Source organism: Myotis daubentonii, chromosome 11 (genome assembly GCF_963259705.1).
Source record: "Myotis daubentonii chromosome 11, mMyoDau2.1, whole genome shotgun sequence".
In the NCBI taxonomy this organism is placed as follows: Eukaryota; Metazoa; Chordata; class Mammalia; order Chiroptera; family Vespertilionidae; genus Myotis; species Myotis daubentonii.
The window spans coordinates 9,716,154-9,736,677 of NC_081850.1; the positions used below are offsets into that span (position 1 = coordinate 9,716,154).

At 43.5% G+C, this 20,524-nt stretch overlaps 1 protein-coding gene across 1 annotated transcript; it reads left to right on the plus strand.

Moving 5' to 3' along the window:
• The first annotated feature begins 1,249 nt into the window (after positions 1-1,249).
• On the plus strand, positions 1,250-20,324 carry LOC132212729 (protein FAM240B-like). The gene is made up of 3 exons (XM_059658728.1): positions 1,250-1,351; positions 11,457-11,602; positions 19,777-20,324. The coding sequence occupies exons 2-3, from the start codon at positions 11,460-11,462 to the stop codon at positions 19,868-19,870; spliced, it is 237 nt and encodes a 78-aa protein (XP_059514711.1). The 5' UTR covers positions 1,250-1,351; positions 11,457-11,459; the 3' UTR covers positions 19,871-20,324.
• The last annotated feature ends 200 nt before the right edge of the window (positions 20,325-20,524 follow it).

Consider the following 20,524-nt stretch of genomic DNA (forward strand, 5'->3'; position numbering starts at 1 on the left):
TATTCTGTATATGAAATTTCACTTCTATTGCTTTTGTTGTGGGACATACCCTGCAATATGGTTTCAGAATTAATTCCTCTCTTTCCTTATAAAAAAGAAAAATTCTCGCCCTGCCTGGTGTGGCTCAGTCAGTGGGAGCATGATCCCACGCACCAAAAGGTGGCAGGTTCCATTCCTGGTCACGGAGGGCACATACCCAGGATGGGGGTTTGGGTTCCATCCCTCATAGAGGCGCTTGTGGGAAGCAAGCTATTGATGTTTCTCTCTCATCTCTCTCTCTCTCTCTCTCTCTCTCTCTCTCTCTCTCTCTCTCTCCACACTCCCACTTGCTCTCACTCTCAAATCGATGAAAAATATATCCTAGGGTGAGGATAAAAGAAAACCTCATCTGTAGAATTAGGTTCTGCTATTAAAGTAGGAATACAGTTTAAAGTGAACATGCTTATTAAACTACTTTTATAGATTCAATATTAAATATTAACACTTCCACAAGATAAAATCTGAACATTAAGATTAGATGAGCTGTCATGTGTAACATTAGTTATAAACTTATAACCTGCTAAACCAAGTGATGGGTATGCCACTAGCAGAATAGGAGAAGTATTTGATGAAAGCAGAGCTGTCTTGTTATCAGAGGAGTGAGTATTCTGTTTTTCCTAAGAAGGACATGTCCTCCTCTGTAATAGGGTAAGGGCCACTCTAAAATGAGAAGTTGATCTCACTTGGATGCATTTTATTGAAAACCACTCATCAAAGGTCAACTCCTGCTCTAGCTGGGAGAGAACCCAGCAAACCGTGATATGTCATCACTAGATCCCTTCGGGGATTAATGGCTCCAAGAACATGATGCCTTTCTAAGTCCCCCTGTAATGTTGCACCCAAGAGTGACTTGTCCCACCATTCCAGTCCCACCAAGGGCAGACAGTGGCTTTTCACAAGTGTCAGACGAACAGGACACATGTATAATCCAGGGCATGTTCTAAATCTTCTCGCTTGCTTCAGGCCAAGTCATAGCACTCATGGGACCTGCCAATCCGAAGCTGGCCTGCCCTGGGCCAGGCGGGGCAGCAAAGGATGCTTAGAGCATCTCTCACCACCAGGGAAGGCTGCAATGTCCCTGGAAAGGTATTGTCTGATTCTGCTACTAATTTGGTTCAAATGACCTTGAGAGGTCCAGGGATCCCTGTGAGTCCTCCCCTCCACGTATAAAGGGCTGCCACAGTGAGATTTCAGGGTGGTGCAGCGCCAGTGGCCTCCCAAGTCAGAGCTGAGGAGTGAGGACTGGGGCTGGGAGAAGGGCCCTCCTTTGCACCAAGCAGGATATTAGTTCACCTGCCAATTCATCTTCAAGGTCAGTCTGTGGAGTTTGTGTTGTCAGCAGTGGGAACAGCTCACATTGGGGGCTGAAAGCTAGGACATGCTTGTTATTCCTGTGCCTTTGTTTCCCACTTGGACTCATTTCTCCTCCTTTTGAGCAGCCCACCCTGCACCAGTCTGGGAAGTGATTTCCACAGGCCCAGAGAGCTTCCCCTCTCTGATTTCTAGGTGTCAGTAATGCATGAATGTCAAGTTGCAGAGTGTAACTAAACAGAAGTTAGTGTTGATCTCACTGGACAAGATTCTCTTAAGAGGAAATAAAACACAGACTGTATCTCATCTTAATTGATGAATAACTGAGTCCCAAGGAAACATTCACTAGAGGTGCCAGAATTATGGAGGCTCCTCAGAAAGCTGGTGGTCAGGAGGTTTAAACGTTCATTGGGGATTTTACTTCACCGAGTAACCTGGAACTTGGCAATTAAAACTGGCATTTTCTTTTGCTTTAGTTCATACAATTAACCATTCCCTAACCCCTTATTAGACATAAGTGCATGAACTTACACAAAGTCAAGGTTCAATAAATGTTGTTTGGTTAATTTTCACTAGAAGAGATTTCTTTAAATGTTACTTAATTAGTAAAGTAAATTTAAGGGTTGCCATTGGAATTCTGACTTTTCCAAATTAGTAATGAGTTGCTGCAAATAAAAATAATTTTCTCAATAGATATAAAAGCTAGTAAAAATGTCTTTGCTTTGGGGAATACAGAGAAATCGAACTGTTTATTTATCAAAGAGCAGTCCCCTTTTCCTAAAAACCTGTCTAATTACTGATATTGCCCTTCACATATGGGTAGGGCAACCAGCTATTCTCATTTGGAAGTGAAATAACTAATGTACAGTGGGGCCTTGACTTATGAGTGTCCCGACTGCGAGAGTCCACGGCCAGCATGGCTTTCGCGGGTTCAAAGACTTGAAGGGAGGGCTGACGCACAAATGATACACACAAGACAGAATGTTAATTTTTATAATTACCAGGGGAACCAGAGAATAACTCAACTAAAGAAGTGGAGTTCTCCCTGTTGCTCCTTTCCCAGTTGCTTTTATTAGCTAGAATACACAATTGCCTTTAGGAATGCAAACAGACATATCAATGCTAATGTTTAGCAAACAGTAAGATTGTCAGGTCTTGGGGGAGTTTGCTTTAGGCCCTTGAGTCAGCAGCAGGTAATAAAATGTAGATATTCACCCTGTGAATATCAAAAGGAGCCCTGGTCAGCCTTCTGCCAGACTTCCCACATTTATATCAATTACTGTTGATCTTGGTCTGCAGCACCTGACTAAGGAGTTTTTTGAGATACCAGCTGTCTCTCCTCGGATTTTTTGCATTGAGTTGTCAGAGTAATTTGAGTTAAGGAGCTCCTTAACTAGCTCGGTCTCCGAACGAATTAAACTTGTAAGTCAAGGCCCCACTGTACAAAGCCCCTCTCATGTTGAACTTGATGCTGATAGATCTACCTGACTGTTAGAGCCAGGGGCCTCTATGAACCTCTAAACCAAACCCCTCAATTCACAGATGAGGACAGTGAAGGAAAGAATCTGCCAAATTCTACAAAAGAAGCTTTCCTAACAGTCAGTGAAACGCATGAAAAAAAAGGCAATTAAACGTGTATTAAGTAGTAACTATGTGTTAATAATAACACGGTTGAAATAACTATAAGCCAAATATTATTTTTTAAAAAATAGAGAAACAGGAATTGGAATTGGTCATGTAGATATCTGTTGACTGTTAGAACTGGAACCATTTGTTTACTTCCCTGGAAGTGTGTGTCTTTCCTATCAGCATAAGAATGCAATGAAACAGAAGTTAATGTTTATTTGTTTAAATACTGACTTTGTATGTTTGAAGTTGTTAACGTAAAAAACCACTGAAACTTGTAAAGAATTTTTGTGAGTTTTTTTGAGCCAAACTGTCGACATATGCCGGGAAGCAGAACCTCAATGAATTGAGATGGTGCTGCGGAGAATGGCAGGGTTACATCTGTATTTATACATGAAATTCATTGGTGACAGATTTAAGGAGGTGGGATTAAGTGAATGGGAGGGGGGGGGAACCTCTGTGATAGGATAAAAAGTAAAATGATGGACACATACTTAGGTGGGTGCAGGACCAATTAACATGATAATGAAGGAATTTGTAGTATCTGCCCTGGCGCCCAGAACATTTGGCTGTGCTCCAGGGGTTCCAGAAAAAGGGAAGTTACAAGTTACCCAGACACTTCAAGGGAATGTTATCTCAGAGGCAAAAAGGCAAATGGGCTCAGTAAGGATCAAAGTTGATCTTGTCAGTGAAGATACTGGCTTAGGACATAACTGTGCACCATAACTGCTTTTAGTTAAAGTTTATTTCAGACCATCCTTTGTAGTTATTTTAGGTCTCTGAGTCTGCTAGGCTGCCACGCAGGCCTTCCCTGAGCTTGTCAGGTCAGCGTGTGGCCCCTTTCGTCCACAAAGTGTAACTGAATTAAAACACATACTGTCTCCATCTCAGCACTGCATGGCTTGTTTGTTCATTAATTCAACAGATGTTGGAGTGCCAGTCCCTTCCAGGCCTGTCTGGGGTGGCCATTCAGGTGTGGTCTCATGAGTCCAAGACCACAAGCTGTGTTTGGGCCTTGTCACCAAGAGCCACATGTACTGACCGCCTGGTCTCTGCTGTCCTAGCGGAGATGGGGAGTTCCTCAAAGCAGAGGGTCCCAACACTCATGGAATTGCAGAGGTTGATACGCAATTATACACCCAATATTTAAAGATATTGGCCTTTGACCCACAATTATACTTCTAGGTGTCTGTGCTATAGATATGCTTATATATGTAAGCAAAATGAATGATTCACTCGGGGTTTTTTTGTGTAGTAGAGCCAAACAGGAATGAATTTCAATGTCCATCAGTATAAGACGGGTTGAATGAATTACAGCGGAGCCATACACCATGGAGGCTATGAAACCCATGAGGGCTGGAAGGAGATACTTTCTTAAGTGAAAACATCAGCATGCAGAACGGTACACATAGCACGGTCCTGCTTGCAGAAAAGAAAATGTCATATACTCACAGGGTGGGGCAAAAGTGTGTTTAGAGTTGTGCTCATGCAAAACAGAGTTTATTCTTGTATTATTATTTATTAATTATTGGATTGTGTTCGGTACGAACAGCTGTAAACCTATTTCCCCCTATACACACACATGCTTTCATTACAAGGGAAAGATCAATGAGACACCCTTAGCAGTGGGTGTCTTTGGGAAGTGTAGTGGATGCAACAAGAAAGGAGGTAAAGGACTGCTACTGCTAGGTTTCTCTCCTTCAGCACGCACTGAAGTGTTTTGCTGTGTCCAAGGACCTCATTCACGTCTTTTCCCGATGTAGCCTTAAAGGAGCATCATCGCTAATCGTGTAAAACTTTGAAACCCGTGGACCAAAGTTTTCTGAAGAGAGCCATTGGGTGATTGCCACTTGTGTGTATCTCCACATAGGCGAACCAAAGAGCTCCTGCAGCGCTCGGGGAGGGGGACAGTGAGGGCGACTCTGTCTCACTTCTGTGGCTCTCCGGTGTCTGACTCCCCTCAGCACCAGCAACACGTGTGCAGCTGTGTCGCTCCCCTGGGAAGCCGTGCTGCCCCTCACACCATGTGGGTTTCTAAGGAATTCCGCTCTATTGATCAGAGTCATTCAGCTTGTTTAGAAAGCACACCCTAGGCCAGTGATGCGAACCTTTTGAGCTCGGCGTGTCAGCATTTTGAAAAACCCTAACCACTCTGGTGCCGTGTCACCTATAGAAATTTTTTGATATTTGCAACCATAGTAAAGCAAAGACTTATATTTTTGATATTTATTTTGTATATTTAAATGCCATTTAACAAAGAAAAATCAACCAAAAAATGAGTTCACGTGTCACCTCTGACACGCATGTCATAGGTTCCCCATCATTGCCCTAGGCGATAGGGATGTGGGACAACCACCACCATAATCTAGTTCAACTCAACAGGGAAATAGAGATGATTAAGGAGCCTTCCATCCAGATATTCGATGAACTAAAAGAAAAAATATTTCTGGAAACTCAATTATTTTTGAGCAGACTCTAGCTTGCACCCACTCTTTTAAAAGAAATACACAGCCCATTTTCTGTTTAGAAAGAAAAAACACTGATTAGGGTTCATGTCTCTTTAATCTCTTTCAATCTGTGACAATTTTTTCAGTCTTTTTTGACTTACATGCCTAGCATGGCAAGTGACCTTGACATGTTTAACAAATGGTAGTCAGGTATTTTGTGTAATTGCTTGAATTTGAGTTTGTTTACAGTTTTCTCATGAATACACTGAAGTTTCTGGAGTTAGGGAAGGGTACCACAGAGGCGATGTCCCCATCTGTCACATGGTGGCAGGGGCCATGTGATATCAACATTGCTTATTCCCAGTGATGTGAACCTTGATCACATGGTTGAGGTGCTGTTTGTTTCTGCACTGCAGTTACCATTTTTCCCATCAGTCACCAAGTCTCATCAGATGCAAGGAGAGGAGTTCAGCTCCACCTGGGGGGAAGTGGAGAGTGAGCAATCAAGGAACTTGTGGTTATCTTGAAAACGACCACAATAATTAGCAATTTTTTGGAGGGATATTTTGAGGCTATATAAGCAAATACCCTGCTTTTCCTTAAAGCTTCATCCACTAATTTTATTATCCATTAATGGATCCTGTCTGTAGCAATTATTACTGTGATATTCTCATGGCGTTTTTATATCCCTTCATTTCTTCTACACTTATTCATCAGAATAGTTCTGAAAAGAAGAGTTGCTCCTCCCTCATTTATCTATTTCAACAATTTATATTAGTTTGGATTCATTCTTTAGGTTGTAACTAATATCATGTTATTTATTTTGCTGCTCACATTGTTCCCAGTTTTGGCTACTGGGAGCTCGGGAGCTCTTGCCAGGTGATTCCTCAGTCTTTTTGCAATGCCCCCACCTGTGTCTTCAGCCCTAGCTTACCCTTGGCGTAAAAAATGCTCACTACAAAGAATGTCAAAAGGTAAAATTGTCCAGGGTTTGTCTACGGAGGTTGGTGTATTGCAGAAGAGGTTGGGGTGGGGGTGGGGTGGGGGGGGAATTTGAGAGAAGCAAGCCAAATAACCATTTTTCTCTTGAAAGGAGAGAAAAGTAATTTTTGTTTATTTCATTTTTATTTGAAGATAATTTTAAGGCTGTGAAACATTAAAGAATAAGGAATTATCACATACTGTTAACCCAGTACACCTACCGCCACCGCTTTGCTTTAAGATTTGCTTTATCTTTCTACAGAGTTTGACCAACTATTTGAGGATAAGTTGACTCACCATGAGCCTTCACTTCAAAATACCTCATTGTGAATGTCCTAAGAGCACAGTCATTCTCTTCCATAATCAGAGCAGAGCTGTCAACATTAGGAAGTGTAATGTACATACACTCCTGTTATTGTCCATATGCCAGTTTGTACATGGACTCAACATTGATGTACAGAGCAGTTTGAAATTTAATTTTTGAGACAGTCAACTAACTAGATTGATATTTATGATCTCACTGGTCCTCATTCCCAGCTGGGTGCCCAGCACTCCGGTCTTCTACAAGGGTGCTGTCTGATCTAGTGACCAAGACCCCAGGCCAAGCTCACAGGACTGAGAGCACCGGCTAGACTGGGTGGGTCTAAGCAATGCCCTGGCAGGGCTTTTGTGGTGATGGTCCCTTTTGATGACAGACACTAACAGTCTCTTTTTCTAGGGCAGGTACACATTCCCTCAAATGAGTGAGGAAGGTGGTTCAAACTGTGGGCGGTGATGACAGGAATTTGGAACCAGACAGCACAGGTTCAGAGCTCAGCACCAGCATTTACTGGTTCTGTGATACTGACAAGCACTTAAACCTCTCAACCTGTTTCTTGTCTGGTAACTGGGGGAATGACAAGACTTACTTCCCAGAGCTACTGTCATCATGGAGATAATTCTCAGTGTCTGACTGGCAACTGCAGAGGGGGATGTGTTGCTCACTGTTACTTAGGTGTCATGTTAGCAGGTTGGGGCTAGATTCCTGGCTCTGAGACTGAGGGACATCACTCACTTCCCAGATTCATGCCCTCACCCACAAATATGGGAAAAATAGAAACTAACACAATATGTTGAGAATTAAGTGAGATAGCATTTCAGACTGTACTCAATGCAGTTTGCTATGAGCATGGATGATGATGATGATGATGATGAGCATTTATCATGGTCCAGATTCTATTCTATATTAAGCACTTTGGCTGCTAATCTACATTTAATTCACAGAAAAAGCCATTTTTTTCAATATGAGAAAGTTAAGCTGTAGAAAGGACATATGTTTCTCAAGGTCAGTCTTACTGCCACAGGTAGCCTTTTTTCTCACTTGGGCCTTTTCTTAAGACCCAAATATCAAATTGTCGGCAAAGCCTGAAAGTCTTTGAAGGATATTAATTGGAGGGGAAACTGTGGACAGGGACTCAAGACTTAACTTCAAAGAGCTTGACTGAACTGTGAGGAGAGGGGGAAAGAAAATGCTTTCTAAAAAGGTGCTGACCTGAGGAGAAGCACTCTCACATGTGCTCCCGCTCCCATCTGAGAAGGAAGAAGAGGAAGAAAGGAATCTCATTCTAATCTCTGTCCGTGGGGCCCGAAGTGGGGATGGGAGGGGACACCCAGCCAGTCCCCCCGAAGGCGCCTCATCTTGCTCCTGGACCTGCGAGCATCAGCCCTTCAGGTGTTTCCATCCCAAGGACAAGGCCCACCTGAGAGGAGATGAAGCGGCAGCCACATCCTCGGCACCTGTAGAGGCAGAATTGCCGGGTGATGGAAGGGGCGTTTGTGCCGGATGGTGAGGGTACATTTCCCAAAGTGCGGGTGCAGGAAGAGTCCGTGTCCATGAGCATTGTGTCTGTGTGTGTCTGTGTGTATGTCCTTATCGTGAAACACATAAAACTGCTGTGGTGTGCTCCTATGACAAAAGGCATTGAAGAGAGAAAGGGAAGTCTGTGTTACTGTAATAGCATGGACTAATCTTGAAAAAAGTTCATCTACTTCAGCCTTGATAAGGGATTAATGATCCTCACATGGCTCAGAACAACTGAAGCAGGAGGTATGCTCCACCCAGCTCTTTCCATGAGTGCCATCTTTGTGCCTGATTGCCAAGTCGTGTGCCGGTGATGAGCACAGGTTTTGGAGTTGGGCAGGGCTTGAATCCCAACTCCAACCCTTCAATGGGGTGACCTTAGGCCATGGCCTGCCTTTCTGCACCTCCTCTGCAACTGTGGACAAGCGTGGGCTTGTGAGAAATGAATGAGGACTGTAAAGCACTTTGAGGACTGAAGGCATCCAACATGTGCTCAATGAAGAGCATAACAATAAGCCAGAGATCACAGACCCGCAGTCCACCCACCAGTAGGTGAGGGCCTGTCACAGGGCTTATCTGGCCACTAGTGAGACAGCCTTGCTTCATCCCTAAATCATGTCACTCCTTGTTGTCACCCAGGGACTGGGTGTCATTGCCAATACCGATGCCTTTTACCCTATTGTCTATCTTAGAAAAGGAAAATATTTCTCTGTACCTATGTTTATATCAATATTGGGGACTCAAAAAGGTAAACTCAATGACACTGATAGATATTCTTAAAGGGGGAAGCAGCTATTATTCCTACCTGTTTATTATGAAGATAACCAGAATGACTCATTCATGTGAACTCCTAGCCATTAGAGTTATTTAAACTTGTTGCTGCTGAGTTTTGTGCCATTGAAGGTGAAGGAAAACACAGCTATCTGGGTGTCAATAAAAAAATCCTATATTCATAGAGAATCTCAGGAGAGGTCACCTGGGAAGTCTATTTCCCTCCCATCTGCATACACCATGGGATGAAAGTAGCAAATTGAAATTTGGATGAATGACTGCAAAAACATAAACGTGTGTTTATAAAAAGTTGCTTAAGAACAGAATGGAGACACCTCACTTTGAAAAATTCCTCAGGAAAAAATACGAGTTTTATCTCAAAGACCTTTAAGCGATTCAGGAGGTTCAGGTACTTGATAGGTGTGCATGCCTGCACGTTCCTTAGAACTTATTTCTGTGACTAGAAAAGCACCATGATCTGTCTCAAGGAGATCACAGCGCTCCCCCTTCTCCCTGGCCCCACTGAGAGGACGACTTGGGAAGTGATCCTTGTTGCTCTCCTCAGAGCCCCTCTGCAGGTGCAGAGAGCAGCGGTCAGTACCCGTAGGGAACACTGGACACCGTTCATTCCCTGCTCCCTGCTTTATTTTGAGGTTTTTCTAAAATTGCTATCAATTTTGTTTCTTAACAGTACAAGGCAGATGATCCCACCTACTAACGTGCTTCTCACAATGAGCATAGTAAATGTAGCAACACATGCAAAACAAGTAAAAAAAAAAGTGGGGGGCGTGGAAAGGAGGAGAGGCTGTTACAAGCCATCTAAAGGAGAATGCATTTCCCCTTGTAGCAGTTCTTACAAGTCGGCATGATCTTAGATGCTGAAGTTCAGGTTTCCAGCAGTTCCCAGCAAAACAAGCAGTTAGGCTGAGCAATAGCCTATGGGTTTGAGTCCAGTCTTTAGCGGAGTAGCAACTGTCAACTGTAGTAACATAACCACTTCTTCATGGTGTTCCCAAATGTACAGCCTAAATGGTGTAAGGGTGAAACTCACCACCAGTGCTTTTGCTAAAGGCTTCTCTGGACACAGCCCAACACTGGACCTGGGACAAGAAAGGAAACATCTTGTCCCTGAGATTGAAGAACTTTTAGTCTCGTCAGCCCAGCAACAGAGACAGATAAATGTTAAATATAGGCTGAGTCAATAAGCAGCAAAGCATTTAATATCATACATAAACTACAGACAATGAGAACGTCAGTGGTGATTCCGTGGGAGGGACAGGACTCAGACTGTGAGCTTCCAAGAGCAAGCATCTGCTGTGTGGGTAGATGAACGTTGGGGAGCGAATGGCAGTGTGTGGGGCAGTGTCCTTTGTATGATCACATTTAATCTCCACTTCACGGAAAAGGAAACTTGGACCCAGAGCACAGGAAGGGTTTTGACCTAAGTCACAATAATGGCAACAGTCATCTGTCCTTCTCTGCTCCAAGTGGCCATGTCTCATGATGAGGAGTGACGGAGGAGAGAGCATCTACTTTGAAGATAGACAAGCCTAGGTTCAAATCCCCATTCCTTCATGTTCAGTAATGAGACGACAGGCAAATTCTCTCAGTTTTCTCATCAGACCAATGAGTGTGACATCACCCATCTATGAGCTGTAGTGAGATCAAATGCAGCCGCATGTGTAAAATGCCCATCTCACACTATGTGCTCAATAAACCATAGAGGTTATTGTTATTCTGTGAGGGAGAATGGAAAGAGCATAACATTTGTCCAGTGTCTATTTACTATTTGCATACGTTATCCATTTCACATGCAGCAGTAAAGCAACTGTTAAAGGATAATTTTTTTTAACAAAGTTAAAATCATGACTCTCTTAAAATGTAAAATAAACATTTCAAGTATTGTACCAAGCTTAATAATTAATTAATGAGGTAACTAGAAAGATTTTACAACGTATTCAAAGGAGAATTTAAAAACACACACACATATAGGCAATAAAGAATACTGAGATGAATTTACAAGTTTATGAAAAATTGGTTGATATCCATAGGGATATCAATTACATCCCACTGGACAAAATTTATTTGAATTTCTATGTTCAAGAATGACTTGTGCTACCACATTTTTTCTATAATTTACAGAGTTGTGAACTAGCTCAAGGACAATGAAAGTGCCCGGCCTGTGTATAACCAGATAATCTGGAACAGTTACTCAACACATTTTTAATTTTTGCTCATTTTAAATCTTTTTGCAATATTTTCCAATTATTATCCACATTTACAGTTATGGAAACAGGCTCATAGTGGCTGGGTGATTTGTTCAGAGTCACTAAAAGTATACAAGGCAATGTCTGGATTCAAAGCCATCTTTCATGACTCCACATTAGAGTGGCTTTATTTGAGGGGCTGAGATCTGTTATTTTGTTTTTGTTTGTTTTTAGGGGATGAACAACCAATACATCCGACGAGAAGTCTTTTGCTGTGAAACTTGTCACGAGCTCAAAAGCTTCTGGGAAAAAGAAATTAGCAAACAGACTTACTACCGGGAGCTGGAGGAGGATCGTCAGGGAAGGAGCGCCCTGAGGAAGTATGTGGGGGTTCTCTACTACTTTTGAAAGTAGGGTTCCCCGGAAATAGACCAGATGTGAAGATGGGGAGCCTGGATGATTTCATTACCCATTGTTCTGAGCATGCGAGTGCTGGCTGTGGTGTGGTAAAGTCGCTGCAGCCAAGAAGAAGGAAGAATGAGGGCTCAGGGAGGGGCCACCACGGGCCATGAGAGCCACAGCAGAAACGCCAGCTTCCCCTCAGGTGGCAGAAGGCAGAACCCAAGGGAAAGTCTAAGCCAGAGCCTTTCCTGGGGTCTCCATGGGAAAGGCGAGGAAGGGCAGGTGGTCAGGTTGGGACTGCTAGCTGAATAATTCCAGTGGATTTATTTAGTCTATAGATGTGGTCCCTAGCTGCCTGGTCCCTTGCCGTGGGATGATTTGGGACAGAGGAAATATGGCTTCACGTGGGACAATTAGGTAATCAAGTAGTTGGGGGTCACAGGAGCAGGATTGATCTAGATGCTTAGCAGCCAAACTTTTTGCTCTCTCTAAGAGAGGGCAAGTCCTGGATGGGCAGTTTTTCTGTGGCCAGCAAGCTTTTCAAGATGTCAGAATATCATAAAGTATAGAAAATTAAAGACATGTTAAACTCTCTACCCACTCAGTCTTACCACAATCTGTATCAGTGTTTCTCAACCTCAGCACATTTGACATTTAGGGCCAGAGAATTCTTGTTTACTATCTCCCATCATTAACAAATGTGCCCTGGAAGTCATAGTCACCCCATTGAGAACCAATGACTTGTAGATAAAATGAGCATCCTATATAATAAAAGGGTAATATGCATATTGACCCTAATGGTGGAACAACCAGAACGACCACTCGACCAGTCACTATGAGGCTCACTGACCACCTCTCAGTCTCTTTCCCCGGCCGGCAGGCTCCCATCACCCAATGGCGAATGGGAAACTGGAGGTGGGTAGCGGGGGATGTGGGCGGCGTCAGGCCAAGGACCTCACAGATTGCCCCACACACAAAAGGCGACCCATGGCAGGGGCAAGGCTGGCGATCGGGCAGAAACAGCCGACCACTCAGTTTCTCTCCCTGGCAGGCAGGCTCCAATCGCTCAATGGGTAATAGGGCAGTGGGGTGCAGGGGCCCGGCCAGGTGCGGGTAGCTGGGGAAGATGCCTGGATCACAGTCCAGGCCTAGAGACTGTACCCATGCATGAATTTCATGCTCTGGGCCTCTAGTATTTATATAAATAACAATGAGGTTCTGTTGTTTATATCTGGATGAACTACAAAATATCTTTCCTGTTACCATCCCCAGCACATGAGATTATACTAAATTTCAGAATTGTGTCAACAGGTAAGTGTGAATGTGGAAGATCCCACGTCTGGGGTTATACATATTAAGATCTGTGGGGGAAGGCTAGTGTGGTCTTTTCCTCATTAGCAAATGAACTTGTGTTCTAGCCAAAGGAGTTCTCTCAGAGGAGAACATGTACTTATGTGAGAAGACATGTGTCACATGTGTCAACATTGCTCTGAGGACAAGGAGCAGCACCTGCCTGCACATGTGCAGAGCCTTGCAGCCCACAAATCAGCTCAGTTTTTCAGGGACTGTCTATGTTTTTTCTCCCTAAAATAGGAGCAGCCCAGCCAAGTGGTCTGTTTGCCGAGATATCCACTCACAAGAGGAGTGGCGGCTGGGCCTTCTGCTAGTCAGCAAGGCACCATGCCTCCATGTTTGTGAGCATGCCGAGCTGAAAACAAGTGTAATTCGCATGTGCTGAGTCAACATGAACTTATAAAAACCTTTCTTAGCCCCTGAGGGTAAATAACCTATCTCCACACCCAGACATGAGCTCTGCCACCAACCCGGACAGGCCTGTAATGACATAAACTTCCCTCGTATTACTGCTGTCACTGCATCCCAGAGGTTTCGATATCTTGTAATGTCATTCTCATTGGCTCTATATATCTTTTGAACTCGCCTTTCATTTCTTCTTTGATCCGGCCATTTTTTTCAGTAATATGCAGTTTAATCTTCACGTATTTGTGGGTTTCTTTATGTCCTTTTTGCAGTTGATTTCTAATGTCGAGGCATTATGGTCAGAGACTATGTTTGGTATAATTTCAATCCTCTTGAATTTGTTGATGCTAATTTTGTGACCAACATATGGTCTATCCTTGAGGCTGTCCCATGTGCACTGGAAAAGAATGCATCATCTGATTTTATGGGATGCAAGGTTCTGTAAATGTCAATTATGTCCATTTGGTCCAGTGTTTCATTTAAGGCCAATATCTCTGTATTGATTTTCTGTTTGGTTGATCTGTCTAGAGCTGTCAATGGAGTACTAAGGTCCCCAATTATCATTGTGTTTTGATCTGTTTCTCCCTTTAGTTCTGTGAATAGTTTTTTATATATTTTGGTGCTCGCTGGTTGGGTGCATATATATTAAGAAGTGTTATGGTTTATTGATGTAGTGTTCCCTTTATCATTATAAAGTATCCATCTTTGTCACATGTTATCTTTGTTTCTTAAAATCTATTTTGTCAATTGTAAAGATGACTACACTTGCTTTTCTGTGGCTGTTGTTTGCTTGGAGAGTCATTTTCCACCCTTTTGCTTTGAGTCTACCTTTGACTTTGCAGTTTAGATGTGTCTCTTATAGGCAGCACATGGTTGGGTTTTGTTTTTTCTCCACTCTCTACTCTGTGCCTCTTTATTGGCAAATTCAGACCATTTACATTTAGGCTAATTATTAATGTACTAGGGGCCCGGTGCACGAAATTCGTGCGCTGGGGTGGGGGGTGTCCTTCAACCCAGCCTGCCCCCTCTCGCATACTGGGAGCCCTCAGGGGATGTCCTAGTGACGGCTTATGCCTGCATTCTGCTCCCCTTGGGGATAGGGCCTAAGCTGCAGTCTGGCCTCCCTTTGTGGGAGGTGACCAGGCTGATCAGGGGAAGGCACCAGCCCCATCACCGTGCTGCTGCAGCCACTGCCAGTCACCACAGCCACCAAGGTTTTTTCATCAACATGGACTCCAGTCCCTTCACCATGAAAAAATGACAACTTTCTTTAGGCATTTTCAAGATGTGTCTTTCATATAATGATAATTTCTTTTTTTTTAAAAAATATATTTTATTGATTTTTTACAGAGAGGAAGGGAGAGAGATAGAGAGTCAGAAACATCGATGAGAGAGAAACATCGATCAGCTGCCTCCTGCACATCTCCTACTGGGGATATGCCCGCAACCCAGGTACATGCCCTTGACCGGAATCGAACCCGGGACCCCTCAGTCCACAGGCCGACGCTCTATCCACTGAGCCAAACCGGTTTCGGCTAATAATAATTTCTTTATTATTTTTTTTTATCCTCACCTGAGGATATGTTTCCATTGATTTTTAGAGAATGTGGAAGAGAAAGGGAAAACAGAGAGAAATATTAAAGTGAGAGGAACACTTTGATTGGTTGCCTCCTGCAGGAGCCCTGACCTGGGCCCCGGCCAGGGAGGAGCCTGCAACCTAGGTAGATGCCCTTGGTGAGAATTGAACTCAGACCCTGCCATCAGCAGGCCAAGGCATTATCCACTGAGCCAAACCAGCTGGGGCAGGATATAACATTTCTTAGCCCTCCACCAGTGGACCTTCGTTTTTTTCGCCAGCAGTGTGGTGAAAAACCCTAGATAACCTTTTTGGATTCTTATTACTCAAGTTACTAAGAATATTACCAGTGACATACAGGGAGCTTAACCAATGGGTGGTCAGAAAAGGTGTTTCCTCTATAGTTCACACCAATCACTGGCTTGCCCTCCAACCCCCACCCCGCCCCAGGCCTGACACCTCAGCCAGAGGTGTCGACCCCCATCACCCTCTCATAGTCAGATCGGCCCCTTGCCCAGGTCTGACGCCTCTGCCAGAGGTGTCAAACCTAGTCAGGGGACCCCCATCTTCCCCCGATCACTGTCTCCGCCCCCCACCCAGGCCTGATGCCTCTGGCCCAGGCATCAGGCCTGGGAAGGGGACCCCCATCTCCCACTGATCACCAGCTTCTGGGTAGCTTCCACGGCTTCTGGGGACAGCCTGCAGCCCGGGATGGCGGCTCGCGTTGGCGGCTGCATTGTCCCGCCCTGCCTGCAGTATGCAAATTAGCCGCCATCTTTGTTGGTGGTTAATTTGCTTATCATGCTGATTAGCCAATGAGAGGCATAGTGAAGGTACGGTCAATTACTATGTTTGTCTATTATTAGATAGGATGAGGATTTCCTATAGTCATTTTATCTTTTGTTTTCTGGTAACTCTGGGCCTTCATTGTTCCTTTTCCTTTATGTTTCTGTTGTTTTTGTTTGATCATATTCCATACATCTTTGCTCTGTTTCCTCTTTTTTTAAGCTATATGTCCTGGTTTGGGGATTTCTGTGTGTGGTTACCATCCTATATAATAAAAGGGTAATATGCAAATCAACCAAACAGTGGAACAACCAGTCACTATGATGTGCACTGACCACCAGGGGGCAGACGCTCAATGCAGGAGCTGCCCCCTAGTGGTCCATGTACTCCCACAGTGGGAGCACCCCTCAGCCACACAAGGGCTGACAGCTGGCTAGTGCAGTGGCAGTAGCGGGAGCCTCTTCTGCCTCCATGGGATGTCCAACTGAAGCTTAGGCCCACTCCCCACCATCAGTCAAATATCCCCCAAAGGCTCCCAGACTGCTAAAGAGCGCAGGCCAGGCTAAGATTTTCCACCCCCCAAGTTCACGAATGTCATGCACCGGGCCTCTAGTTAGATTTATAAAAAATTGAGTTGTATATATCCCATAATTTGTTTTTTTATTTTCATTTTTTAGTGCATCTGATCTTCATCTTTCTTAGCCACTTCAGACCTTTCCCCCCTCCTCTTTTATATTTAGTTGTCACAAATTCTCCCTGTTTATGTTGTAAGTTTTTGGGATCTTACTTATAGTGTTGTGACTTTATGGTCTTTGTTTCAAGTAGAATAACTCCTTGAGTATTTCCTGCAATTGAGCTTTTCTCGTGATAAAATCCCTCAGCTTCTGTATGTCTGGGAATATCTTTATTTCTCCTTCATATTTAAAGGATAATTTTGCTGGATATATTATTTGTGGCTGGTAATTTCTCTCTTTCAGATGTTTAAATATTTGGTACCACTTTCATCTGGCATGTAGAGTTTCTGCTGAGAAGTTGGATGAAATTCTGGTGAGTTTTCCTTTGTAGGTCGACTTCCTTCTTTTCCATGGCTGCCTTGATAATTTTTTCTTTGTCATTAATTTTGACAGCTGTAATACCAAATGCCTTGGAGAGGGCCTGTTTGGATTGATGTAACTAGGTATTCTGATTATTTCTTGGATTCAAGGATCTAGTCTTTCTATGGTTTTGGGAAGTTCTCACCCACTATTTGTTTTAATAGACTCTCCATTCCATGCTCCCTCTCTTCCCCCTCCACAATGCCTATACTTCTAATATTGCCTTTTCTGATGGAGCCAGATAGCTCCTGTAGAGCTCTTTAATTTTTCCTTATGCTCAGGTCTCTCTCTTCTTCCCTCTGCATCATTTCTTGTTTCATATCTTCAATATCATTAATTATTTTCCCCATCTTTTTGCTTCTGTTTTCTATACATGGTAGGTTACTCTCCATCTCTTTAATTGCACTCTTTATTTTCAGAATTTCTGATCAGTTCTTTTTGAAAATTCTAATCTCTTTGGTAAAGCACCCTTTTTTTGTGTATTGGTTTGTTTTTGGAGTGCACTGAATTCCCTGCTGGTATTTTCTCTCATCTTGTTGAGTGTTTTCAGAACTGCAATCCTGAAATCTCCGTCATTTATATCACGTTTCCATGTGATTCAGTTTTCTTCCTGGGGACTTTTCATTCCCTTTCTGGTCATCTCCGTTACTGTGGTTCTTCATGGTACTTGCTGTCCTTTGCTTACACATTTATCTCTGAAGAGGTCTTTCTACTATTTTCCAACAGATGGCACTGGATTGGAAGATTTTTTATCTCTGTGGTCTTCCAGTCTTGAATCTCTGCAGCTTCCATAGGCAGTACAGCTGCACTACTTGGGGTGGGGTTTGTTTTGCTCTCATCATAGGGGCAACCCCTAACCTTCGTGGGTCCTGACAACACCGGTTTTGGCTTTCATTGTAAGAATTATTTGTTTTGTTGTTAATCCTTACTCAAGGATATTTTTCCATTGATTTTTAGAGAGAATAGAATAGAGGGTGTGAGACAGAGGGAGAGAAACATCAATGTGAGAGAGACACATCAATTGATTGCCTCCCACACTCACCCCAACCTGGGTACATGCCCTTGAGTGGAATCAATCTCATGATCCTTCATTCCAAGGGCCAATGCTCTAACCACTGAGATAAACATGCTAGGGCAAGAGTTTTTGTTTTGTTTTCATATTTTTCTTTTTTGTCTGTTTTTCCTGGTGGGTTTTTGGTGTTTGTTTGTTTGTTTGTTTGTTTTGATCTTTCTATGAGGTGGGTGGTATCTCCTTGTGGTTTTAATTTGCTTTTTTCTAACTATGTTAAGCATCTTTTATAGGCTTGTTTGTCATCCACACAACTTCTTTGGTAAAATGTCTGTTCAAATATTTTACCAGTTATATATTTAGTCGTTTATTTTCATCTCATTGAGTTTGGAATTTTATATATTCTGGAACCAAGTCCAGAATATGTGATTTTTTAATATCTTCTCTCTATTTGTGGCTTGTCTTTTATTTTTTTACAGTATCTTTCACAGAGCAAATTTAAGTCCCAAATCTTCCTCTTTTTTTTAATGACTCATGCCTTTTGTGTTGTATCTAGGAATTCTTCCTAGTCCCAAGGAATCTACACTAATAAAAGAGAAAAATGATAATTGGCGTACGACGATACCCTTTTCATTGGTTAATCAGGGCTATATGCAAATTAACTGCCAACTAAGATTGGCAGTTAACTGCCAACAAGATGGTGGTTAATTTGCATATGTAGGCACAATGCAGGGAGGCGAAAGGGAAAGCAGGAAGAAGCCCCCTGCCACTGACAGTGATCGGAAACCTAGGGGGGAGCTAAGAGCTGGGGGGCAGGGCAAAGGCGGCCCTGGGGGCCGCCTTTGCCCTGCCCCCCAGCCATGATCGGAGAATCAGGTGCCTTTTCCACCCTGGCCAGTGACAGCAGGAAGTAGGGGTGGAGCCAGCGATGGGAGCTGGGCACAGTCGAAGCTGGCAGTCCCGGGAGCTAGGGGTCCCTTGCCTGGGCCTAAAGCGAAGCCCACGATCGCGGGGCCGCTGCAGCTGTGGGTCCCCACTGCGCGGGCCGAACGCCTAGGCCAGAGGCATCAGGCCTGGGCAAGGGGCCGATCCTGTGATTGGAGGGTGATGGGGGTCAACGCCTGAGGGCTCCCAGTATGTGAGAGGGGGCAGGCTGGGCTGAGGGACACTCCCCCCCGCCCCACACCCAGTGCATGAATTTCGTGCACTGGGCCCCTAGTATAATAAAAAAATCGTTTCGTTTGTGTTTTTCTGAAAGTCTTAATCTTACAGTTACATTAGATCTATGATTAATTTTATATAAGATGTGAGATATGGGTCAAAGGCCATAATTTCTTTTGAATATGGATGTATGATGTCCTAGCCCCATTTGTATATATATATATATATATATATATATATATATATATATATATATATGCCTTCCTGCAATGAGTTGTCTTTGCCCTTGTCAAAAGCAATTGGCCATATTTGTGTATATTCGTTTCTGGGCTCTCTATTTAAATCCATTGATCTATTTGCAATAGATCTTCACCAATGCCATGTTGTCTTGATGGTGGTAGACTTATATTAAGTATCAAAATCATGCAGTGTGAGTCCTCCAACTTTCTTTTTCTTCAAAATTGTTTTCGCTAACCTATTTCTTTTTCCTTTCCATACAAAATTTAGAATCGGTTTATTCTTATCTACAAAAGATGGGACGTTGATTGAGATTACATTGACTCCACACAGGAAGGAATACACTTTGGGGGGAAATTATATATTCAGAGGCTTTGCTCATTTGTCTATTTACTTTTTCCTTCACTAATTTGTAAAAGTCATATGTTTCTCTTAATAATGTTCTTTTACAAGGAAAAAAAAAACACCTTCGTGGGACCAGCAGGCATGGAGGCCAATGCACTAAGCCCAGTGTACTGTTTCTCCCCTCAGGCTCAGAGAAGGGTGGAAGCGGAGACTGGAGGAGAGACTGCAAATGCTGGACCGTCCTGAGGAGAAGCCGCAGGAGACGAACACTGTGGGCTGACAGCCTCCTGCCTTCTCCACTTCACAGACAACAGGCCAAGGGCACTTTCTAGGAGATAAACGGATGCTCCCTTTCTGTCCACTTACTGAGCAGGACACTCAGTTTGCTCTCCCATTTACATGCGAGTCCTTCCTGTGCTCACGGAGGTTCCTAAGCAAGGCGTCCTCCCTGCAGGAGGAGGGTGACTGCCAATGGGGTAGGAAGCTCTGGTGGTTTAATACAAAAGCTCCTGGAACTAGCACTCCCCCCCGCTCCACAGATCCACGCAGTGCAGCTAATTTCCACATTTCCTTCTCCTTGTGAAAGCTGACTGCCTTCTCCAAGCTGCCAGAGGGCAATGATCTTGATGGGAATCTGGCTTCCTGAGTCTTTTGGGAAAACAGTCATATAATCTTTGCTTCCTGTCTCCCCTGTGTGTGAAGACAAAAATGAAACCACTTACAGAAATAAAGCAATTACTATAAAGCGAAGATATGGTTTGAAAATAAAAGGAACTAATTTATTTTCTCTTTGTATGATTTGAGTTGCTTTTTTTTTTCATAAACATGCTTATTTAGAAATAAGCAGTGAAAACATGATAACGCTCAGCACATATGTTTGCGGTGCCCTCGCTGGTGTGTGCCTTGTGCTAATTCCCCGTCTTGGTTAGTTCTC

Bases quoted from the DNA above. Each gene is read 5' to 3' on its own strand.
- LOC132212729 (XM_059658728.1), top strand. From the start codon at position 11,460: ATGAACAACCAATACATCCGACGAGAAGTCTTTTGCTGTGAAACTTGT. The intron at 11,603-19,776 runs GTATGTGGGGGT...TTCTCCCCTCAG, and splicing joins GGAAGGAGCGCCCTGAGGAA to GCTCAGAGAAGGGTGGAAGC.